Raw genomic sequence first — 26,801 nt, forward strand, 5'->3', positions numbered from 1 at the left:
GCCTCCAAGAGAGAAGCTGTGTTTAGCTGAACATTCAGAAAGAATATTTACAGAAATTTATTAGAAACTTTAATTTTGTTTCCAAACCACACTCACTAGAGATTTGAACTATTTGTCTTGAATTGTACCTGCCAAATTTTGATGACATGAAATTCCCCCTCCCCATTTAAAAGAGAAGGATTGACCACAGTCATACTGCAGACATTAAAGTAACCTGCATTATTAGGTTTTCTCCACATTCCAATCTATCTGCCTTAGGGTATTAAACCCTACTTTCATCTCTGTGAGATTCAGTATTGCCAAATCCAAGCCATAAGGCCATGTCTAGACTACAAACTGAAAAGTGGGTTTGACTGCACATATGGGCACCCTAAGCCACATGTCCCACAATTTTTCCATCTCTACTTTTATACATAGCCCACTCACAGCTTGGTTTTAAATAATTTACACTATTACAAAGAAAACCAACCTCCCAGCACTAGCTGATGAACCATTACTATGATTGATTTTGCCTGGGTGCAGGCCAGGCAGGCTGCCTGAACAAAAGCTTGGCCCACACAAAGCCACTGAGTATAATCAACGTTTCTGAGAGTAGTGAGAGTTTTTCCATCTCCTGGCACTCATCTAAATAACACCTCGGTGTTAGTTTAAGGGTTTGTGGTGTGAATTATGGGAGAGTTAAGTCTTGAGAATATTCTGAGATCCACGCATGCCTGACAGTAGAGATGCAAATCCTAGACATAAAAAGCATTGTAATGGCCCCAAAATCATGAGATTAGATTAATGAGATATTTTCAAGTACACCGCCATCTTTTGATGCTGGAGCCCAAACCAATTAAGGTTCAGGATACAGTCTGAACTTTTACCATGCAAAGATTATGTATGCCACAGAGCTGAAGGCTAGATTTGGAGAGCAAACTCAGTGTTTCTGCTCCTCAGATGGTAATAAGGTAATAAGGCAAATAATGACTGACTTCAATCCTCTGCAACACCCCTAGCCAAAAAGGACCTTAATAGCCAGGAGTAATCCTGAAGTGTGATTACATTAAGCACCTTCTGTATTCCTGGGACTGTCTTCCATCCTTTAATCTTTCTGTGTGGGATAATTAGGACATTTTCAAGTTCTTTCAGGTATTGTAGTTTCACAAAATGTGATATGTCTTATGTGGTGGCATGGTATTAAGTAACTGCTACATTACCTATTGTATCAAAATTAAGAACAGTGAGTGATATAAAAAAGAACCAAATGGGAATGGGAGGATTCCCAAGCCTCTCTTTCAAGGACAGTCCTAGATTATTTAATAGTGGCGTTACTGCATGTGACATGAAGCTGAAATTGGAGTCTCAGTATTGAATGTCCCTAAGAAGCAATGCATTTTGGGGAGAAAGGATATGCTACATTCACTAATGACCTCAAAACAGATTACACTTCTAACAGTAAGAATGAAAAAAGTCCTCAGACGTTTGGAGTGAGTACTTGGGAAGGACTACTTTCACCTAATTAGCACAAGTGTGCTGACACTAGTAAAAAACATTAAATAATGGAAAAAATGAAAAGATACAAACTATTTTAACAAGTTGGATAAATAAAAATTTTTATAACCATGCTATTCATAAATACAATGTTTCTAACACAGGTATGTGAATCTAATGCTAATTGAGCAAAAGCTAGTAAAAAGACTATTCTGATTGCTGCATATAGACAGTTAAAATTCATACTGGCATTTATGTCCAAAACAAGTTACTTAAGAGCTTTCTGGGCTGGTGATGACATGCCATTACTGTATTTATGTTTTAGACTATGAAATCTCATGTGCCACCTATTGGAAAGATGTTTTGGGTTATTTTTAAGTGCAGACTCAGAACCTCAGAACACAGATCATCAGAACTTTGCCTTAGGTGAATGTTTAACTGTATGAAGGCTCTAAACACAACTCCCTGTGAGATGATTGAAGGGTTCCCATTGATTTCAGCAAGACTGAGACTGGATCCCTAATGCTAAAGCAAAAAGCATGCATGGCTCTTCCTTGTGACAGTTTAGAAAACAAATTATCTAAGTTAAACAGATTTTTTGGAAAGTGTTTTCTAGAATGTACAATAAAATGCATTTCATGGCCATACATTCCTCTGTCCTTAGTAACCATCATATCCTTTTGGCTTTTTTTTATGCTTGTTGATTGAATTAATTGTAATAAAATAACAACTTCCTCACTTTTCAACAGACAAAGTCATTAACAAATAAATTCACTTTAGCACTTCTGTTTTAGTTATTTTCTTAATAAACCTCATACTGATAGTATGTCTAGAAGAATTATGGTTTGGGTTGACCAGAACAAAAGAGTTTATTCTATGTAGGAGATTCTCTTTTTTGTTCTCTGTATTATTTGTTAGAAGTAGCAAAAAATATGTATTCTATGCACAATTTATGAGAGGCTACGTATGTACACGTCCTACAGTTGAAGTAAGAAGCAGTCGTGAAACTTTATATCAGCTAGAGAGGGCAAAATCTCAAAGTTCAGGCAGGTGTTTGAGCTATAACATTTACTGACATCCTCTACACCTATAAAATACAAAAACTATATTATAACTTGTTTTACATATAGAAGTAATTTTTAATTAGTTTTCCTTTATGTGATTTGCATAAAGTAAGCAAGCCACCACAGATGTGCTTCTTCACTGTTGTAAGGAGCTCTACAGAAACAGGTACTTTCATAGAATCATAGAATCTTGTAAAATTCTTTTTCACAAATTATTTTTTATAAATGGGTGCAAAACACATTGCCAACACATATTAGTTAAGAGAATCTCCTCAGAATACCAAATTGATAAAATATGTCCCCAAATTGCCTCCTGGACCTGCATGATTTTTCCTGGCTCTTTCTGACATTGTGCAGGTATGCAGGTTTTATAGGTACTTCAAAAGCCTTTGCTTCCTCAAAAATTCAATTGTACAGAAAAATCTCTGGAGAGATACTCTGTCTTCTCTCTTGGTTGCTAAATGTACTTCCCACACAGAAGAACCAGGTGGACAAACATGGGCAGTTGTTATCATACCTCTCGCTCCAACAGCTTGCCAGAGTTTGCACTGGAAAAAGAAAAGGAGGCAGTCAGCATGAGGCACTAATTCCACTCAGCTGTGCAAGAGGTGGATGGAAATGAGCATCTGTGAGGCAAAAGGGACGCTGGAAGACAAGATTTCATGATCCTACCCTCCTAAGGGGTAGCAAAGGTAATGTAATGAGAAAAAGAAAAATTAAACAAAATACCATTTCTTCCTGGCTGTTTATACCAAGGTGGCTTGACACATCCAGCCCAACAAATGACAAAGGAAATAGGTATCTCCAAGACTTACAGGAGGCCAGTCTGGTTACCATCAGGGAAGAATCAGGCCAGGAATTTTCACCTGCGGGATTTTCAAATTATAATAAAAAATATTTCGTTGTTCTAATCAGGCAGGCATGAATAAGTAAGATGAGAACTACATTTTAGATGAAAACTTCAAGAAGGAAGGACACTACTCTGGTTTCCTTCAGAGGAAAATTTATTGGAAATATTCCTCCTAAAAAACAAACTCAGATGTTGACAGCTATGAAAGCTTTATTTGTCCAATATTTCCATGCTAGGATACATTTTAGAAAAGCGAGCCTTTGAAAAGCTCTGAAGAATTGCAGAAAGGCCAAGTGAACAAACAGAATGTTCTGACATTTCCTTTCTTGAATACTGTTTATAAGTCATCTAAACCAGTTTGTCATTGCAAAGACCAAAGACTTAAATCCCAAAATAAATGTTGCTCACAACAACCGTGCTTTGCATTGGAAAAAGAACGTCTTCATTGCCTGAAGGTTATGGACATAAACAGAGTCAAGGTTTTGAATATTGTGTAACATGCATTTGTTGTTGAGCCTGTTTAGTTCCTGGACAGTGAAGTGAGGTGCAACAAGAGCTACTGTTTTGGCCAGTTTTGAGCAGTATGGACAATGTTTAATCTTTGAAGAAGTAGTAATTTTTAAATAATCGTTGCAGATTATCTTTGCTGACAGCAGCTTCATTGTTAAGTTATTTTGTAACCATATAACTTTAACTACATTTTAATTCAAAGTGCTAATCTGTTGTGATCATATAGATATATTAGATGAAAACTGAAATCCCACTGCACTTCAGGCTACATGATTGTTTTGCTTAAAACTCTGTGATTAAGCAAGTACAGCTAATAATTATTTATTACCATGAAGGCATACTAAGTGACTTCTAAGATTAGATAAGATAAATAATCCTTTAAAACCTAAGGCAGGGATTATCCCATTGCTGGTGAACTGCCACTATTAAAAGTCAAGATTAATCAAATAAAAAGAAAAAAAAATTGTGACATCTGGCTAGATTTTCTTATTTCTCTGAAGTTTCTTCTCTAAGGAGTCTCAGAATGTGAAGATTTCTTTCTGACTTGGATTGAAGAAAAGATTTTGAAATCTTGACATTTATGGCTGCAATAATTGCCATTCTTGTTCTTCCCTGAAATGTTTTGATATTAAATTTTATATAGAACCTGGAGAATGGTGGAATGAACTGAATATTCATTCCCACCTCTCAGCTTCATGTCAATAAGATTTTTCACACTCTTCACCAAACAGACTGCGTATGTGTTTCTATGTATTATATTTGTGAGTGACATGATTCAACTGCAACTTCAAAATGTTCTCACTGTAAAAATGCCTAAAAACTATTAGGCACTTAGCCCTAGATTTTGGAAACCTGACTCTCAGTATGCATTTTTCCACTCTATTAGTTAAGGTTTTGTCTTCAAAATGAGTTTTACTAAGCTTTAGTTCACTAAAAATGTAATTTTGAAAGAGATTCTAGAGCACTCCACTGGGATCTCAATCAGCTCTTGCTGTTATGCTTTCTATTTACATGTAAAGTCAAGGAAGTGAAAATTGCCAGAAAGGAAATTTGGAATGGGCTGTAGTGTCTCTGTAGTCAGAGGATACTTGGTTCTGTGTCTTAATTTCATTCAGACTGATTAATTCGTTTATTGCATGAAACAGTTTGTGATGTAAAAATATTAGGTGACTGAAACTAACTTCTGATAAGAAAGGAAATACTCTCAGTAGTCGAGAGCAAAATCCAACTCGACAAGATAGATCCTTTTACAGAGAGACAGATTTCAATTTTAATTAAGGTTCCAAGTGTTTTAAACTGTGTCTGGGTTGATAATGCAAAAACATTTGCTGGATTATAGCAGATCCCACTTCTGCAAATATGGAATTTTCAGTACTGTACAAATGCACCATCATACTGGATGGATCAATTTTAATAAAATAAACTCTATTCACTTTGATCAACTATATTGTGGTTCATGGGTGAAACCCTGATACTGAGTGTGTGGTAAACCTGTGAATTTTTTGTGCAGGATGGGCCATTTCTGTCTCTTGGCAGGGAAAGGATTACACAGTATTACAATTATTAAAAATTCTAATTTGGGGCCAGGTTTTGCCCTCAGGAACTTCCTTAATTTCAGCAGGGAGTTGTTCATGTTTATCTGATTGAAGAATTTGGACACTATCGCTCTTGGTTAAGGTAACTTTTTTCTTTAACAAGAATGTGCACTAGTCAAATCTAAAATCTGAACGTAGCAGGGATAAGTTTCCTACCAGGAGACAAATGTCAGTAACTGTTCTGTTTTGATAAGGCAAAGCAATTTCCTTGTAAAGGGAGTGGGAGATGGAGCAGAAGGAAGGAAAGAGGCATCTTCTTCCAGATACCTTGTAGGCTTGTTTTTAAATTATGACTTTGGATCTAACAACAGGTTTGGCAAGCGTTTGCCTAGGAAATCCTGACACCATGCCAGATTTTCTTAGCTGGTTTGTAGTAGAGTGTGCATTTTTTAAATACACTGTAATCATTTCAGACCACATAATTAGAAACACAAAGCAGTTTACTGAAACATAGTGATATATTAAGAGTTCAGTTAATTACACATAAAGAAACAAGTCAGACTTCAAAACCTTTACTCAGTTTCTGTTTTATTTGCAACTGGGACATGCTGATGGGACTTTGCCTGTTTAACATTGAGTAGGAGTTTCAGAATTTTAACCTGAGGGTAAAATTTTCAAAAGCATTTAAGTGACTGCCTCACTGAAAATCAATAGGACTTTCACTCCTTAGGGCAACACTTTAAAAAATATGTAGATAGCAAAGTCCAGTTCACTTCAGTGTCTATGTGTAGTAAAAAAAAAAAAAAAAATCCATCTTTCTTGTGCTAAATTTCCTTAAAATAGAAGTGTTACATTTCAGTGTCATCTAAGAGTTTCTGAAAATGTTACCACAAATGGACAGGCTGTTATTCTCTCTCTCTCTCTCTCTTTTTTTTTTTTTTTTTTTTTTTTAAATGTAAAATGTTTTGTATTCTTTCAACACATGCAGAAATCATATGTTTTGGATGATAAGCCACATTGTCTTCAAACTTGTCTTAAAATCTTATTGCAAATGTTCAACAAGAGTTCTTTACTGTAAATTTTTCTATATTTTTTTCAAATTCCCCCTTTTCAGTCTATTTAATGTCTTTTTTGATAAAAGTGATAATTTACCTCCTTTGAAGCCACAGCCTGACCTAAATTATTTTGTCTACATTACGTATAAAAGCAAGCAGATAAAAAATAAAATTTTAATATGGCATCTTAGGGACATGAAGAAGACATAAATCAGAACTAATTAGTAATTCTTATTAATGAGAATATGTTGTTTTCCATTGAATCTCTCAAATGTAATTTACTGAGAAAATTAAAAAGCATCAGTATAGAAAAACCTGGGTATTAAAAGAATCTTTGGCTTTAGAATTTGCAGCATGAGTGAGTGTCTTGGTTCTCTAACATGTTTTCTGTATGAGCTTTAAAACTATGCTAACTTGTTGCACAATAGCTTACAAGTTCTCAACAGTTGCATTCATTACAATTTTACCTCACTTTCAGACAAGTTCTCTTATCAAGCTCCAAATCACATTTTAGGCAGCTTTGAAGTACCTTACTAATATACTTATTGCTTAACAGAAAATAGCCTGACAATCCTTTCTGTTTTAAGGTGCAAAGTAATAAATGTCAGTTTATTTTTTGCAATCATTTATCTGAGCCTGTGCTTACTCTCAAAGTATCTGGACTTGAAACAAGTCAGAATTGCAGTGCTCTAATGGTCTTCTTGTATATAATAATAAAAATATAAACAAAAATTTTGAACCTTTATTTCCATGATGCCTTCATTCTAATTCTGGCCTTTTCCTGTCATTAAAACTGAGCAGACCTAAGTTTTATGAAAACTTAAGGATTCCTTCTTTTTTTTTGTGCACATTCAAGGATCATGTGGCTTGCAAGGCTCTCTGGCAGTCATTTGTACTTGTCAGTGCATACTCTTCTATTCCCTGTGGCTGTTTTGTGCTTCTAGACAGGTGTGTGCACTCTGCACAAAACTTTGCCCTTTGGACATCATTAGGGTGTCTAGGAAACATGGAGAATGGGATCCTGACAGACTTATAAATGACCACAAAGAAGGGAATTCTCTTTTGGGATCTTTATGGAACGTATGCCTTATGTTATTCCACATCCATTGAGGGAGCGTGGTTTTTCCATCACAGAAAATGCAAAAAAAGCAAGATTTAACCTGCAGATAACTCTGGATACCATTCTCTGAGAAGAGTGATGGATGGCTTTACCACAGTGTTTAGGTTCACTCAGAAGCAAGGCTGTTAAGATAGGAGGAACAGTTAAATTGAAAAAAAGTGTGTAGTTAAATATAGCACTTTATCCCTGGGTACATGTACAAACATTTAAATTAATCTGGTTAATGGGTTTCTGCCCTGTGTCTTCCCCACAGTCACTTTTCAAGCATCTGAATAAACATGGGCCTTTGCACCATGCCAAGCAGCAGAACTAAGCTCTCGTGTATCCTTGGGAGCAGTGAAATCCAGACTCCTGGACTCTTCACACTGAGCACTCAACCTCTCCAGACACTCAGGTATCATCAGAATGCCCCAGCTAATCTTAAGCATCATAATGGAAGATAAAGGAGAGAGAATTTATTGCCTAGGACTCAAAGCACATAGAGTTTTATAGATCAATAAGAACATCCTGACTTATGCCCAGGGGCAAAAAGGAAGCCAGTACAGACTTCAAAGACCTTGTGTAATATATTCCTTATGGCCAATATTACAGATTAAGCAAAGCGATGTTCGACACAAGCCATCAAATCTGACCAGAATGAGAACAGACTATACACTGGATAAGTTTATTTTGGAGGCTACAAGGATAACTTAGGGCCCTCACCTTTGAGAACTTAACACAACATCTAACTAACGATAGCAAAATATATTTTAAGTCTGGGAACTCATTCGGAGTTAAGCATCAAGAAGAACCTTTTAATTCTGAAGTTCACTGAGGAAGAATGAGCAAATTTATCTGATCAGAATTCCTTCAAGCAACTTCTAATCTCTCGCAGGGAGATTCAGAAAAAGTGAAAAACTGCAAGCTCGAGGTTTGATAAAGAAAGTATAAATCAAATTAACTGACAAACTCATAAACCTGCTTACCTTTCAAAGCAGGGAGGCTGACAGTACTGACCAAAAAACTGAAATCACAATATTTTCATACAATATTTGTAACAAGTGGAAAACACAAAATTAATACAGTATCTACTCTGTGCCTAATGCACAGAAAAATAAGGTAATCTGTATTATCTTTCCTGTGGCAAATTTTGGTCCAAACTTTTCCTTTACACAGGCTGCAGGAGGTTTTTCTTGAGGTTTTCCATCTCTAAGTGACAAGACCAAGAGATGTACGTGACAAACCTAATGGTTTCATCTAGACTAAATTCAAAGGATGATCATTAGCTTTCATGGAAAGCTGAAAAGGTTGAGGCCTAGCAAGCTGGGCAAGACCCAGGTCTATAACAACTCCAAAGTGCCATTCATTTTCCCTGTGAGAAGATTATACACCTTACTTCAAAGAAAACAGCTCTCAAGGAAACCTCTGACTTTCTTAAGGCTTGTCTAGTGTGGGAAAATCTCTTTACTAGGAAGAGGTCCCCTGGCTGGTAGGCACAGATACTGCGGATAACTGGAAAATTGGTTCTATGCCTTTAATTACAGTGGCTCAGTTTAGCACAGAGACTATCCTGCAGGGAAGGTGAGATGTGTAAAGATCTGTATAATCTGTGAATATGAAAAAAAATGAAGTAGGACTTGAACATCAACAAGGTTCATTGCTGTTGAAAAAAAAAAGAATGCTCAAATATTAAGGATCTGTAATGTACATAGCTTTTTTTTGATTATTTGCTTAAGAAAACTTGTTTTTTAAGAGAAGGTAAAATGCACATCTTTGCTTTTGGAGTTAGATGAAATGCTCCATGAGAGTGGAATTTGGAGGTTTGTAAGGGGTTAGCAGTGATCCCACTCCTCCATACATTACCCTGCTGAAAGAGCTCACTCTGCCTTGCAACATTCTTGTTATTCCAGAACTGGGTTGGGCTAGTCGTAATACATGCAGGCAATCAACTCAACTTCCCCACACACAGCTCTGCCAGTAAAACTCACTTCACCTTGCAACACTCCTGTTTTTCCTGTGTCCTTCAAGCAAGAGCTATCAGTTTGGCACTCACTGTGGACGTGTCCTTACTCCTACTGAAGTTCAGGATAACTTTCTTAGTGATGCAAGAGGAAAGTGGTGATGATATAGACAAATGTCTGCATGTGACTAGGGTGAAACAAAGTTGTCTTCTCTGAATGACAGATTTTGATCCTGGCAATAGATGCAACTAACCTGTGCTCCACTTAGGATTTTATTACAGCAATAAAATCCAGTGTGACTTTATATATCAACTCAGTAACAGAGAGTGTAAGTGAGATTACAGTCTAACCTTTACATAATATGGCCTTCTACAAGGCTGTGCTTTTTCCCAAGAAAAAGGTTTCCTTTCTAGTTAGAACACTAGAGTTCTAACAGTGTTGATCACTGTTGTTTTATTTATTTTGAAAATCTATAGAGCATTCACCATGATGCAGACAAGCATTGGCCTACTGGCAACATCTCAGTTTACACCGGGCCATGGAATTTTATGTAAAATCAAGCATGTGAATGACACAATAAAGAAGTATGCCAAAGTAAGGATTATTCTTCCAAAATTCTGAAAAAAAGATTTGCATGTTTTCTCTTTGCTTCCTTTATCACATGAAATAATACATTAAAATATAAGAATGCTCTAGGCAATGTACAAAACTAAAAAAAAGACTAGTTTGGTGAATGAGCATGGTGAGAGCCTATGAATATGGATACGTTTGTACTAAGGAGCCTAGAGGAGATACTTTTTATATGTGGTGATACAGAAATACATACTTATAACTCTGCACACCAGGGAGAGAATATTCCCCTAAACCAAATCATTTCCCTTGCAGTACTCCCTGTTGATCAAAGCTTCATAATTTAAAGCATCTAGAGGCAGCTTTAAATTATTCACAATATTTTTTAAAAATAATTTTGGTGTATTACAGACCGTATTTGTGTAACTAGCGGTCTTCTATAAGTTCTATACATTTTGCACCCTTGTAGAGCTCATCTCAGTTTGAGAAGAGAGTACATAACTTTGCATAAATTGAGCAGGAGAGACTCACTCTGACATTATGTTAGCCACACCATGCAAAGTGCCAGACATGTAGGACCATAGGGAATGGCAGGGCAGAGCCGGCAGTCTCTAGGTCTCAGCATGAATGCTGCTGTGTGCTGGTTCCTAAGAGTTTTCTGATACCCTCAAAAGCCCCAAATAGGAATCCTGCAATTAGTGCATCTAACTCCTCCTTTACTGCAGCCTTCTCTCCTATTGGTGAAAGGTCTTCGCAGCTCATGTAGGGACCCCACCCCTTTTGTGGGTTTTCATTCTGAAGCTATCCACAACTTTACACCTGAATGAATGCCAAACCTCTCTGAATATATAAAGGAAGCCTTCAAGAGCAATTCCAGTTACACAGAAGAAGCAGAAGGAAAAGATTTCATCCAGCTTTGTGAGACAGAGACTGAACCAGCCATGCTTCTCCCTGCCATTCACTTCTATGGCTTTCTCCTGGCGTGCATCTTCACGAGAAGCTATTTGGCTTTCAAGAACGATGCCACAGAGATACTTTATTCCCACGTAGTTAAACCCGCTGCGGCGAGCCCAAGCAGCAACAGCACGTTGAATCAAGCTAGGAACGGAGGCAGGCACTTCACCAGCGCTGGATCCGACCGTAACAGTGAGTATCCCACCGGCGGCACTTCCACCGCAGCCGTGGGCGGCAGCCCCGCCCGGCGCGGCCCCGGGAGCGGGAGCGGGAGCGGGAGAGGGAGCGGGAGCGGAGCCCCGGCCGGAGCCGCGCATCCCGCGGCAGCGCCCGGACCCCCGCCCCAGCGCGGGGCTCGGGAACCGGAGCCTGGAGGAAGCCCAGGGGCCCCGGGCCACGGGGAGATGCTGCTGGTTCCGGGCCGGGATCTGCCTCGCCGGGTGGCCCCCGAGCCAGCCGCGCTCCCACCCCCGTGCTGGGAAGTCCTGTAGGACCGGCTCTCTCGGGCAGGTTACTTCCTGAGGGAGGTTCATCCAGGAATGCCGACTTCTATGGTATCTACCCGGCAGGGAAGAGAGATAAAGAAAAACGAGCGAGAGGCATTTCCAGAGCGCTCGCTTTTTTGACTCACCTCCCACTGCGGGCAGGGGAGGTGTCTGGGCTACTTTTCAAGTGCAATAAAAAACTCTGAATTTTGTTCCCGCTGTTTAGTTTTATTTCCTGCTGTAGCACTTACCCGCTTAACACCTCCAGCAAAAGTAAACAAATCATCTCGTAATTTACCTATGATCTCTGCTCTAACTTGCCTTTTTTATATCCAGTCTTTTCCTTCTGAGTTTAAAGTATATATATATCAGATACTTGGGAATCTGAAAACCTGCTGACTTTATTAGTTCCCTCCTCCATAAAATGAAAGAAATCCAAAGAGAGAAACATACACACACACCACCCCACCCACAGCAACTTGATAAAAATAGAGTCATCCCTGGAAAGTGAAGGCAACAAGTGACACCGATATCTTTCAGCTAAACCAGGTGTGTCAGCTTCTATGAATGCTAAGGGTTTAAATGCACAGGAAATATCTCATCATTATGAGATTACTGGAACAGCCCAGTAGGTATTCATTGTCACTGAGCTGTCACTGGTGAAAAGCTTGAGCCGGGGAAGACAGAAAAACAGAAGGAAAGACAAACTCAGATCTGTGACCAGATGTTTCTAGGTACAGTCCTGAGTGCAGCTGCAGGCAGACAAGCTTGAATCTTTTCTGCAAAGCAGACAGTAGAGCAGCCCTGTCAATATTCCCTGGGATGAGCCTGCAGATTTACAGTCCCCTCTGCCTGCCCATCGAGACACAGAGGACAGGGTGAAGCAATCTTAACGCATTGCCTCTGTTCAGAACTTGCTTCCAAAAATCCAAGTAGAAACAGAAGCAGCCTGTAGCTGTGATATGTAGATGTACCTTCAAAGCCTTTTATGATTCACTCTAAAATGTTTCTAGTAATTACTTCTATTTTAAAAGCGTTAGTTAATTGCATTGTATGTAGAATCTGTGCCGTAATTGTCCTTCGGAAAGAGGGAGAGCACAGCCAGTAAAGATTGCTTATTAAAATTAAGCACACTGTGGGCGTTTATTTCAAAGTGTAATTACTGAAATAAACAGTTGTGTTTATTGCAGGGTGCAGAGCCGCACATAGAGACGGGTACAAACATGCCTGTGTGAGAAGCTCTGCATGTTGACTCTGTCAGCTGCCTGAGAGAATTTGCAGGATTCTCTATGTTACATATAATATGCAGACTACTAAGTTAGAAAGATGGTGTTCTCTTGGGGGCAAAAAGACCCCTCTGAAATTGTTACTGCTAATCACTCTGCAAATCAAACCCCATTCTGTGGCAACCTCAGCTATAACCACTTCTGCAGTGTCTGTTTCGAGCCGCAGAGTTCATGGGAGAGTTCAGTCCACTGTAACCATGGAATGAGAAGAAACACACTATTTGAAATTCATTTAAAAGCATTTCAACTGTTTCCAAAGCAGTGTTTTCCCCCTTGCTAATGATCCAACGTAATTGTTGTAAACATCACAGAGTAGATTCCCTAGACTGTGAACAAGCAGGAAACATTTCTTCCCTTGGGGCATTTTTTCCTCTTCTAAAAGGTATGTCCCTGAGAAGAAGTATAGAGAATAAAATTGCCTCTTCTACCACAACTGCTGAAGTGCATGTCATTAGGATTTCTTTATGCTGTGGTATTATCCAGAGATATCATCAGCACTTGAGGCCCTTGTGTTGGGGGACACAACAGTAAAGAGATGTCCTGTAAAGATTACAACCTACTTTTAACTTCTACAAAACATACCTGGTTAATGTGAAAATGACTGGTTAAGGAAATCATTCCATTCTGAATCTCAGTGTTTCTTGTTCTGTGCACTCTGCAGATCGTGTTCAAGTTGGTTGCCGAGAACTGAGATCCACCAAGTACATCTCAGATGGTCAGTGCACCAGCATTAATCCCCTGAAAGAACTGGTGTGTGCTGGAGAATGCCTCCCTTTGCCACTGCTCCCCAACTGGATTGGAGGAGGTTATGGAACCAAGTACTGGAGCAGGCGGAGCTCGCAGGAATGGAGATGTGTCAATGACAAAACTCGCACCCAGAGGATCCAGCTTCAGTGCCAGGATGGAAGTATAAGAACCTACAAAATAACTGTGGTCACTGCCTGCAAGTGCAAGCGCTACACCAGGCAGCACAATGAGTCCAGCCACAACTTCGAGGGAACCTCTCAAGCAAAACCCATCCAGCACCACAAAGAAAGGAAAAGAGCCAGCAAATCCAGCAAGCATAGTACAAGTTAGAAGTCAAACATTCTCTGCTCTCTCATTTCCCTCTCCTTGTGCCAAAATTGAACTCACCTGTAACCATTTGCTTTACCATTCTGACTGCTTAAAGACAAGTCTGCCATTGCTGTGTTCTCAGTGTGACACTACATTCTTACTGCTTTGACCAAAATCAAAAGGGGCATTCTCAGCATATGGACCTTTTGGGTGATTTTCCAAACACTCAAGATGGGGAATAATACAAGCCTTCCAAATACCATAATATAAACCTTCCAAAACCACATTATAAACTTTTACAATTTCTCCAGCCACGAAAGCAAAGAAAATTTGCCAAGAGTATTCACTGAAGTCAATTTTGTAAAATGATGCTTCGTTGTTTGTTTTCCTGAGAACAGTTATCACATCTATTGCCTTTTATATCATGTTTTAGGATCTTCTGACTACAGCTTAAAGTTCAACACATTGTATCTGCTTTCAGATTAATTCTAAAAAAAAAGTGCTTTGCATGCTCACCTTTCTCTTATCTCAATATACCAAAAATTAAAATATGCATGGCAGCAATCAAAAAGTAAAGCTGAACGAACTATTTATTTGTTGTTGTAATTATTTAATGAGCTTTTATGTGTGTTATTTCCCTTAAAAATTTCCTTATGTTTATAGCTTCTCATATGTATCAAAGTATTTTCCTATGATTTGGGGCTGAATTAGAACATACATTTTGTAGATAATGTAAAATAGACATTTTAGCATTTAGGTATATATATATTAATTTTGAATATTCATAGATTTAGGTGTTATTTTGACATAGCAACATAAAAACTGTATTTTTCATTCTTCATCTTGTATTATTTTTGTTTAAAAGTGTGCAATCAAAAGACAGATATGACTTCCTTTCAAATTCATTGGTTTCTTTTTTTTTTACAAAAATAAACACTGCTAAAAAACTGTATTGTCCGGCTCTCTGTATGAAAATGCACACATTTCAACCAGTCACAACACTTAGATTTAAAAAAAGGGAAACATTATTTGGTTTTAAAAAGTCTATCTATGAAATTTAACATTAAAACAATATTTCTCAATGTAAAGATCTCATACAACTTTCTAACAGATAATGCTTGTTAATGGTCCAAGTCAGGTTCTTATTTAACAGTTCTCAAGATCTATATTTCAGAAGAAGTGCATATTTGAGAAATTTTACAAGCTGCTGAGACATCATCATTTTTTTCATTAGTAATGATCAAGTCAGAATAATGTATAAATTACATATGGTTTCATTTTTTCCATAGAACCAATAGAGTCCTGCACATTTATTCACAAATTCTTATAGAATGTATCAGAAAATTATTAATTAATCTACTTTTCAACACATAGTACATGAATCATCTGCCCTTAATCTTTCAAGTTGTATTTAAACACTATGGGCAAGATTTCATCATGGGATTCTGCTGTTCTTAAATCATTAACTTTTACAATCCATTTGCACCCAAAGTAAAAATTACACAAGAGGAGAGTAATGAGAAATCTTGCCTGATAAGGTCTCACCCAAGTTCTCTTTGACCTTCTTTTTATCTCCTTCTATTTTGCATTTTAATTCCAAAAGATTCATCATGAAGTTCTTGGCAGAGATCTTGGTCATTAATGTAGAACTGTTTGAAAATCACTGCTGCTGCCTGACTTGACTTACTGAATCCTAATTTTTATTGACAAAATGTAATGGTTTTCCCTCAAAGTTACTTTCAAGAATTCACTTTAAAATTTGCCATATGTAAAAGAGAGGAACACTTTCAAATTCAAATTTTAAGTGATCCACATGGTAGTACAGTTAAAAATCCCTATTGCATTAATGAACTAGTTTTTTCAAATTCAGTTTTGTGATTGTAAAAATAGCAAAATGGTGACACCAGAGACCACTTATACTTAAATCCTCTGATCTTAAAGCTGCCTCTTTTAAGCATAAAAGGAGAGATGATGAATAAGGGAGTTAGCAGGGAGAGAACTGAAATTACATTGCTGCTAGGCATATCAGTTCAGCAGAGTTAGAGATTTATTTTAACAGACATTATAGTCTCATTCAATCATTTCATGACAGAAAATTTTTTCACAAATGCCAAACATCCATCTATTTTTAAATTGCTGTCCAGCTACTTGTTGAAGATAATAAAACACAAAATATTGAGATAATGGACCAATATATGACCAATTTCAATGCCAATAATCACTAAAAATCAGTAAAGCTGCTCTACCTGGTCTGTATTTAACATCCAGAAATAAGAAGGATGAAAAAACTGCACATCTTGTTCATAACTCTTCTTCAGTCAGTGAAGCTGGACTGTAGGAACAAAATACATGTTTAATATCAGTTTACATCTAGAATTAGGAATAATAACTTCTAGTTTGTTTTTTATGCAGAACTACCCAAAGGGGAGTATCTGATACACTTCCACTAAAATGACTTTGTGAAATTTTGCTGGACATGCTATAGAAAGACCATGGGGCCCATTTCAAAGTCTGGTATATTTAAGGGAACATGAGGGAAGTCAGCAGGAGCAGCATTTTAACTTTGATGTGCCACTTGAGTTAGCCAAGATCTCTTCTTTGGCCATGACTGGCCTCTTGGTGGAGAGATCTGCAGGAAAGCAGCACTAGAACTATGTTAGTGTAGAATTTTCTGAAGGAATAATGTTACTCTGTGGTGCAACTTGTGGCTCTGAATGCTTCAATGTGGCCTATGCAATCTGCCTTCTGTTTTATCCTGTTAGGTGTGAACTCACAGGGGTCTATCCAAGGATCCAGACAAAAGGCAGTGCACGAGTACATTTAACTAGTTTTTCTGGAGAATCTCCAACATGTGAAGTTGCAGTGGATAGGATATGGGCCATTGCTCTTGTGGAGGTCAGTGGACAAAGTTTCTCAAAGACTCACTGAAATAATTTTAGATATGATACATCTCAAGTTTGCTTCCGAATTAAAAAGGAAAGATAAACATACTAAATTTTTAACTTAAGTATTAAGTCAAATAGATAAAAGTGTGTAAATGTTTTGAAAAAGTACAATGTAGAGGCAAATTAGATAGTTTTTTCATACATTAAACTATTAATAGCCTAGATTTATTACATGAAAATTTTATAGAAGTTGACTTTCTCAATGTCCAATCATATAGGCAGACCAGAATTGCAAATGCTTTCTTAAAAAGCATTTCAAACATCTAAAAAATAACCTAATAATTTTATAATTTCTCACACTTGTTTCTTGAGAAAATGAAAAGTGAATAAATTAGAAACAATCTGTTAATCTACCATCATTATTTCATTACTTTTGAGTTGATGAAATCTACTCCCAGCTAAGGGGTAAATTGTTTTATAATGAGTGGAAATCAATTTTCTTTAGACATCACTAGAAACAAACTTAGCCAGATGCTGATTGTTTTGATAGCATGGAGACACTCAGAGGCACACTCCTTAGAGGCAGTGGTAGATAGTATGTGTCATTAAGACATTTATCAACTGTGGAAGTCATAAGGGCCTGACATTTGCAATCTAGACTAGAAAGGCCCTTGAGAAGTTTATTTATTCAGTTATTTAATAATAGTAACAAATCTGCTGCTCTCGCCTTTCCAGCAGCCTTGGAATCAAAACCACCCAATCCAAGCTCAGTCATTTGTTTGGAAATAAAGCAGACATTTGAATAACACCCTTCAAAATACCTAACAGATTTCTGCTAGTAAATCACTTTAGTCCTTCTAACCTTGACCTTTATATCCTTCCTGAAGAAGTACAACATTAATCAAGAAAGGACTGTTCAATACATTCCACTGTGAGAGTCTTGTTGCTACAGTATTAACCTGGAGGTGTTCAGTTGAAAATTATAAGGAATCCTTAGAGTTGGAAGGCATCCTATTCTCATGATGCATTTCCTTTCCCGGAGGCCAGGCAAGGGGCTTTGATTTTAAGTTCATTGACATACATATAAACATCACTCCAGGCTAAACCTGAAAATTCTCTAGAGATTTATGAGCTAAGCAGACATTCTGTCACTGGATTTGCTAATTTTGCCTGAACGTCGCCCCCACAACAAAAAGCCTGCCTATGCATCTTTCTGAAAGACATCCAGCCTTTCAGCTCACTCCTTCTGTGAGTTATGTGGACTGACACACTAGAAAAGTGTGATTTACAAAAGATATTGCCTGCTACTGAGTTAATAATCAAACATCTATCTCACTCAGTACTTCGATGACAAGAAAATATTCTTAATTTTAATTAATGCTTATTGAACATCATGCCATGAAAATAAGTAGTCTCTACTAATTGCTGAAAGAAATCTTTAGACTCCATTTTGGGAGTTTGCATTTTCTTACTTCCCTTTGGTTTGACATGATAGTGAAAGAGGTGATGCTGCATTACCTGAAGTTCAGGCCTTCTTAATGCTTCTTTGCAACCACAAATAAATATAGAGGACGTCTTAATTGAAAAGAAAATCTGGAAAACTTCTTTATTAGGGATGTTTATGGAATATGGTACTAATTGAATGTGATGGAAAATAATGAAATGAAATGAAATGAAATAAAATAAAATAAAATGTCAGATAGCACAAAAGAGGCCCAAATGAAAATCCCCTGAAATGATAATACAGTTCTTGTCTACTAAACTGCAATGGTAACTCCTGTCAGTAAGTGGTTTTTACTACCATCCACTTAAGTAAATCACCAAAAAATGTTTGGAACACTTTATTTATTTCTTGTCCCTTGCTCAATTTTAGTAGCTGTACAACAGTGTATAATTGTCTCATTGTTTAAACTCTTAGCTGTTATGAACTATATCACTACAGCACACTTGCTTTTTGATAAATAAATATTTTAAATCTCTTTTTAGAATGTCTGGATGCATTATTTTTAATTTTTGACTACTGAGAGGAAAAGCAGTGCTCTGGCTTGGCTTAGGAGTTCCACATTTGGTTTGTTTTGTTAGTCCCAGCGAGAAGTGACTTAGTGAAGAAGCTGTAAAGCAACTTAGTAAAAGCATAAACCATTTTGTGAAGTCTGATGTTTGGTTGGCTAAAGAAGAGCTATCCAGGCACAGTCATTAAAGTTCTTTTACATAAAACAGTGGAGAGTTGAGAGAGGGCCTAAGGAGAAAAGTACTTTCCTAGCTCTACCACATGAACAGCCACTGAGAAATGGAGTGACTATGCAAAGCTTTAAAACACTCTGCAGCACAAAGACTTTGTTTTCATTGCAGCTGAAGCAAGTTTAAACATCTGTTGCTTGTTAGATTATTATTTTATTTATTTTCTTATTTATTTATTCATTTACTTTGGGATGAGTTGGAGAAAGCCTTTTTAGATTCCCTATGGCCATTAAGTTGGGCTGGAAGACAGAGGTCTGAGTGCTTCTAAAAAGTAAAGCTGCAAAAATTTTGGTTTTAGCAAGGAACACTTGCTTTTGGTGTTTTTTTCCTTTTTCTTCAATGAAAAAGCCTGCTGAAACTGTTGCTTTTGTGCATCTTTATTACGATTTTTAGAAAGTAGCCAGAATATCTTATAGCACCTGGGAACTGGTTGCACTGCACTTTTGTTTTCAGATATTGAAATGCCTGAATCAGGGCATGTCTAGAAGAGAAAAAAGAAGAGAAAATGGATCAAAATAAGGGAACAAAATGGCTTGTGGAGGACAATATGTGCTGTGTGTTCTTCATTTTCTTCTGACCCTCACAACTTTTCATGAGACTTCAAAAGACTTGCTCCATCTGCAGACTGCCAAGCCCAATAGCACATGAACATTGCTACCCCTGGGATGTAGCAGACTGTCACATGGTAGAAAACCATTTCTGATTGTCTCTGTGCCTTCACTTCCCATGCAAAGAGAAGAATGCACAGCACAGTGTGTCTGTACCATCCCACACTGGACCAGAGAAGTCAGGGACACTTTAGCATCTGCTATCTTCACAGAAATGCACATTTCACTGCATTGTTCATATCTTCTGGTGGGTGACCACAGCCTCCTATTTCTGAGGAGAATGAATACTGCCTAAGCTGACAAGATTCATGTACAGGTTTCTTAGAAAGCTGTCCATCTGCCACACACCAGGACTTTCTTGTTGAAGAATTTGGCTTAAAATATTGCTTACCACCTACATAAAATATATCAAATATCATATACATACATAAACTACAGTAATCTGATGTTGTGAACAAGACTATCAAGAATATACTAGTGAGTTATACATAAAGCCTCTTCAAGGTGTTATGCAATTAGTGTACCCATATTTTCTTTTGATCTTTTTGTAATCAGTTATGAATCTTGACATCTATCCCAGAAGAAAATGTTTGCAATATCTTTTGCCAAGAATAAACTAAATATTAAGGATTTCCATTTTTATATGCTTCATTTAATACTTCTTGGCATATGTCTTCTATAAAGGCCTGCATTAGACAGACCATTCAAGCCACTGTCTCAATCTTAAGAACATGGTATTTTGTGGTACTCCTTATCCACCCAAATACTGCAGTCCCTTGCCTTGTTTGTTTCTGCCCCTCCCTTTGAAACTTCTGGGTCTAGCAAAATCAAAATCTTTTTCTCATGGTATTTCAATGACCAGATTAGTTTCTTTCCAGTTTTTACATTATCTGTTCCACAGCTCCTTTACACACACACACACACACACAGAGAAGGATGCATTACTTAATCAATTTTCTGAAGCATTCAGTACTGAAGATAACAACATATGAAAAAACACAATAGTATTGGCACAGGTAAGTTCCAGGAAGAATTTTTAAAAGTAAAATGAGTTGGAATGAATTACTCAGAAAAACAGTAGCAGGATACAGAGCATTTTTCATCAAGTAGTTGGTTTGCATCCAGCTAGATTAGTAAACTGGAAGATGGTTAACCTTTGATGGTTGCTCAGTATGTTAAACACCCTTGAGTCTCTGCATAATTGAGATAGCCACATTGCTGCAGTTGGGAAAATCTGCAACCTTGATCTTTCTAAGAATTGAACAGGATCAAAGGATTGACCATTTCCAATCTGACATTTTCATGCTAGAACTGCACAAGTCAGCAAAGGATGAGGCAGAGAACTAGGACAAGACTAGTGTTCTCAGGGACTACCATCCTGCTCATTTTTCTCACTCTAAAGCAACTGTTTGGAAAGAGAAAAAGGATTCACAAACCCTACCACAAGGCAGACTGCATTTTAAGACACTTCCCTTTACCAACTACCAAAAGGGTTAGAAGGTAGCACTAAAAAATCAAAAGGAGAAAAAGAACTACTTGCACATAATTGTTTTGTCTAATGTATACCATATAAACATGCAATGAAGACTAGGTCTAGTTTTTGTATTGTACCTTATCTTGCCTGCTGCAATTTCAGTCCCTGATGGCATAGTTAGGACCAGTCTTAACTTCCTCAGTAAAAACTGACATGAATGGAATCCCTCCCATATGAACTCTGGCAAACTGACTTCACCTGTGTTCCTTAGATGTAGAGCCAATGAATAACATTCCTGGTATTCTCAAAATAAGGACCATTATTAACACGACAAGAGATGCAGAAACAATAAGTAGTAAAAAATAAACACAGCATAATAATATACACACACCAAAATGAAAATAAAGATTCAGAGCCATGAAAATCCTAACTTTATTCCAAATCTAACTTCAACTCATATATTTTCTAATGTTTCATTACATAATTCTGTATCACTGGCATCTTGACATCTGTAGCTCAACACCACTTAACCAGTTCATAGACTATTTCTTGGGTAAAGGAAACTACCATTAGTCTTTCATCAGAGGTATGTTTCGTCATTCATGACATGACATCTGTCAAAATTAAACATTTTTCTTTTTACTGAGATGATAGGGCTCTATCCTACAGGCTGGTGCTGGCTCTTATGTCACAGTGACAGTGGAAAACAGCCATAGAGATTTCCATCCCTCGACTTGCCTATCTTCATTAGTGTCACCATTCAGTGCACCCAGACAGCCAAAGACCTAAACTGAAGTTCCTATACACAACACAATGCATGGTGATGTTAAAGAGGAGCAGATAGGCTTAACCTGGCATTGCTGAACATCTGACCAACACACCTAGAATCTACAAAGACCCTTCCAGAGCCAAGTGTCTAAGACTAGCCAACCTTTTCTAATGAAAAATTATGAAGCCTCCATCTCATCAACTACTTGCCAAAGCACTCCTCAAAGCAGTAGCACTTTTTTCAAGTCTTTAATACTTCTGAATTTCACAAATTCTCCTGCAGTCAAGGAATTTCACTCTCATGAGTTATTGGATTACATACTATAGGGCAATTCCCTTATCTTTAAATTCTTTTACTTTGTGTACACAAAATACTAATAAGCTCCTGAAATAACTTTCCATATCCCAGAGGCCTAGAGTTTTATCAGGAAGAGAATGGATAAACACTTCAGGGGAAATATAACATTTTAAGGGCAAAGCTTTAAAATGTGTGCCAAACATCAAAATCAATGTTTGTCAATTTTTTCCTAGCATTTACGCAGCACACAAGCAAGATGCTTTCTCTATGTGTCAAGTATTCATAGAAGAAATTTAGCTACCAAAACCATGTAAAATAATGTCAAAGGGGTTTGCACATGTAAAGCACACAGGATACAACATGTGAAATGCAATGTTTGTTTTTAACATACCTACAATTTACGTGCAAGCATAAAAACACTCCTCTGTTCAAAGACCACATTTCCTTTACATTTCTAGCATTAATATTCTCTATTTAAACTTCAACTACTAAAAAAATATATTTTGCAGAATTGCCTATGAAGGAAACAGCACTTAGAGTTCCCCTTAGGGACCTGATCTATAGGTGACTCTATGCACACTATATATAAGGCATGTAAGCAGTCTTTGATATTTGATAGTCAACATTCATATAATTTAAGTTATGCATATGTGTAACTCCCTTGCTGTACATGCTGTTTTGATCTCAGCTCCACATACCAATAGGAGCAAATCAATAGCATAACACTTTATCTAAGTATTCCACACATCTATAGCATCTTTCATCAAAGAATCTCAGACCAAGAAATAACCCTTTGCAGTCATATTTGTAAAAATACAAATATAAATATATGCTAATGTGAAATAAGATAAGATTTCCCTGAAGGTCCTAAATATGCTTTGGAGAGAAAATATTTTTGCCCTTTTAAACATTGCCTCATCTATTATACTGCCTCAAGCTCTGTGTTCCCTATGATACTATATTGACTTGGAAACCACTGTCACCACAGAGCAAATACTTCAAGGCAGCTGCTGTGAAACAAAGATTGAAATAGTGAAGATGTAAGTCCATCTAAAAGGACCATGTGGAGGGCTGATCAGCCCTCAGACTCAGCCAACAACTAGAAAATTGTGAAGACTATAAAAAAAAATTGGCACACAATTTTTTTTTCTTGTGATCAATCCGAATATCCAGATAAAATATCTGGAAAAAATAAGCATGCTCTCCATGAAGCTTAAGACTTTGAGATCTTGTGCTATAAATAGCGACAGACATGCAAGATAAAAACTGAAATTATATCCTTTAAGGGACTTTCTAATCTCTTTAGATAAGCAAGGAACCTGTATTTATTTCTGTAAACAGTGACTTCTATGATTCAAGATGGTTTTGGTGGCTTCAGGAGAGCCAGGACTGCTATCCTACTTGAACACAAAAACTGTCTAAAGAGAACTGGCAATCCACTTTCTTCCTTACAGTTCTGGATGTTCATTTTATGGCTTGCTACCACTGTAGTAACAATTTATATATCTGGATGAAATTAATGAAATACAATCCTGCAAACACAAGGTACTGGTTAAAAGCCTGCACAGCTGCTCAGAATGCTACAGATCCCATGTTAGCTTCAGGAAGGGCTCTCAGATTTGTAATATTTTTATCTTTATGTTGTCTTTTAGAGATCTTGCAACTTCACAGTATGTTATGGAGTTTTTGTAATTTTTCTTCTATAATTTATTTTAACTTGCAAATACTCCCTGATTGCATACATTTCCCTTTAAAACACACAATAGCAAACATTGCTGGTTGCCAGGAAAACACAAATTCATTTTATTATGCCTGCATTAAAAAAATGCTTCAAGAGTTTTGAAAAAAGGAAAATTTCTCAGCTAAACCATGTCTACAGAAGACTCAATTGCAATTTAAATTAAGAAATTTTATTCTTTCACTAATTTTTCTACAAAAATCTTTCAGAATGATATCTACCACTCCCATAACTTAATGTTCTCTGAAAAACCCTCTTATGAGTTTCAGCCAAAGAAACAGAAGATTTTCCCTCTCAGCAGTCAAATTGTCAGGTGAATTTCACGACTGTAATGTGATTCCAATTTGTACATATCTTCTTGCTTCAATAAAAATTCCCAAAAAAACCCCAAAAAAAACCCCAGAAAAAACTCCCCACTTTTCTTTTTAAACATATGATTGGCATATTTACTGCATAATTGCAAACTACAGCTGTGGTTTCAGATGTTATAGCCCTGCACAGAAATGATAGATTAGCCTGCTCTTCACTTGCTTTGAGGTAAATGCTGCCTGTGTCCTTTTTTATCCAGACAAAAGCTCTGCAGAATTGGATGCATGAATTTACATTTTACCCACTTCTAATGTTTATATATGAGTATGCACATATATGCACAGCAACTAAAATATTAGATTGATTCAATAAAAAATGTATAATGGAATGGAACTGAAGATAAATTATGTATTCACAAAGCGTCACTACTTTCAGCAAGTCCTTCACTGCATGTTACTAACAAATGAATATTAAAAAAATGTAAACCCCTAAATCCCAGTTTTCTTAACTCATGGTAAAACATAATATAAATAGATAAGAATGTTTAATATACTCTTCCTTCCATATCATTGTCTAAGATGATATGAAAGAAGAAAAAAAGAGAGAAAAAAAGGAGAAATGTCAGTAAGAAGTACAGTAAAACTAAGAGCCCAAGAATTTGATGGGCTTCTGGAAAAATTACCTGGTGCTATCAACACAAGACAAGAATCTTTTGACTCCATAGGAACTGTGGAAAGCATGAAAATGTCTGAAACATTTGATGCTCAAGTGCAGCCAAAAGCAGCTTCAAAGTGCTTTTTGGCTCTTAAAAATCTTACAATCCCACCATAATATACAACAGATTTGATGACACTGAAGTTTGTATCCACCAAAGTCCATCCATCAAATATAATTTATTCTGGATTGATCAAGTGTAATATCCCTAGCATAGTAAGGAAAATGGACTTCAGAGCAAGAACAGAACCAAACTGGCACATGTCCCTTCACAGAAGAAGTTAATATTAATGAATGAAATGAAGTGGGGAAACATTGGGTGGACAAGAAAGAAGGTACTGGACACAACAGATTGTGGGTGTAGGTGAAGACATGTAAAACAACAATGTCAAAAAGGAAAGGGGAAAAGCGGAAGGCTGTATTGGTGTTGGGAATGTCTTACTTACCTACTCTTCAGAGCTCATGTACAGTGTGAGAAGCCATGGGAGTAAAAAGAACTTATTTTTTTCCTTACAGTAAGGCAAAAAGAGGTGTGTTTTTTATGAATGAGTGCATGAAGATCTGAGACAGGAATTCAGAATATGATACACTGAAAAAAACCCTAATAATAGGATTGCTGCAGAGTAAGCTGCCATGAATGCATTTGTATAAAACTGCTGCAAGAAAAAATCAGAATCCAAGATGATTGTAGATACTGGAAGTGCCTAGCTTAAGAAGAAACATTATTTTGGGCATCTTATAATAATGAAATTATGCTGACTCACTGTGCAAACTTGGAAGTCCTGAAAAGTGACAACAGACAAATATATGTCATCAGTCAGGAATTAGGTAGTGAAATACTTTTGAAGAAAAGACCAGCAAAAAAGCACATAAACAGTTTAATATAATTGTTGAGCCAATGGATTTTTTACAAAAATCCACATGCTAAACTGCCCTGAAGATAATGAGACCAACACTTGTTGGGAGGAAGGTAGTTCAATTTCTAGCTAATTCCTTCTTTTTGAAAAGTCTCCATTCCAAAAGCCTGACACCTCTGCATGTAAAGTGCCCTTTCTGTGCATGACTCTACTGCTACTGCAGGTATGGAGAATACCCGTGAAGTCTTGCCTTTGCTAGGAGGGATCACTTCACTCTTATTGTATGATTCCTACTTATGACTCCTCTATAAGCCCATATGATCATTTTACTCCAGTCCACAGCTGGCACTGGCACATGAACTTTCATGCTTACTCCTCAGAAAGGCCCCTGTATGTGTTTTTCTTAGGTTCCTCTTAACATAGGTGAGAGAAACCTGAAAAGCTGTAAATAAGCTATCTTCTCAAAGATATATATAAAAAAGAAATCAGATTCTAAAGACTGGTTATTTTAGGATAGCCTGCATATAAGACACTGAACGTTTCCTGAAAATAATGTCAAAGAGGCAAGGGCCAGGGCCCCGAATGCCCCCATCTCAAGCTTGGATGACTGAGTTAAGGAGTCTAACTTATCAAGTACAAACACACCTCTTCCACTGGTAAGGGCTGTTACAAAAAAGCTAGAAGTAATCCTCTTCTCAACCCTCCTTTCTTTGTTTTGCCTTGGGAGTGACTTTTAAGCAGTTTTTACTGTTGTCCTCTGTGCCTGCCCCTGGTCTGATGCCTCCCTGACCTTGACTTGCACTAACTCAGCTTCCTGCCTTGCCCTGGCAGCTGCCACCTCACAAAGGTCTCGACAGGTGCCCACCAGACTGTGCCTCCTCTGCCGTTTAATGGGTATCAGCCCTGGGAATTTTCCAAACAACATGTCAGAGCCATCACTGCTTGCAGTAACACCATGAGACATGCTAGAACATCCCAGATCATCGCAGTAAATTGACTACCACTGAGTTT

At 37.3% G+C, this 26,801-nt stretch overlaps 1 protein-coding gene across 1 annotated transcript; it reads left to right on the plus strand.

The window, feature by feature from the left end:
- Positions 1-10,908: 10,908 nt before the first annotated feature.
- SOSTDC1 (sclerostin domain containing 1) lies at positions 10,909-14,839 on the plus strand. The gene is made up of 2 exons (XM_079299615.1): positions 10,909-11,263; positions 13,504-14,839. Exons 1-2 carry the CDS (start codon positions 10,945-10,947, stop codon positions 13,917-13,919), a joined length of 735 nt encoding a protein of 244 aa, XP_079155741.1. The 5' UTR covers positions 10,909-10,944; the 3' UTR covers positions 13,920-14,839.
- Positions 14,840-26,801: the final 11,962 nt, after the last annotated feature.

Source organism: Erithacus rubecula (assembly GCF_903797595.1).
Source record: "Erithacus rubecula genome assembly, chromosome: 3".
NCBI lineage: Eukaryota > Metazoa > Chordata > Aves > Passeriformes > Muscicapidae > Erithacus > Erithacus rubecula.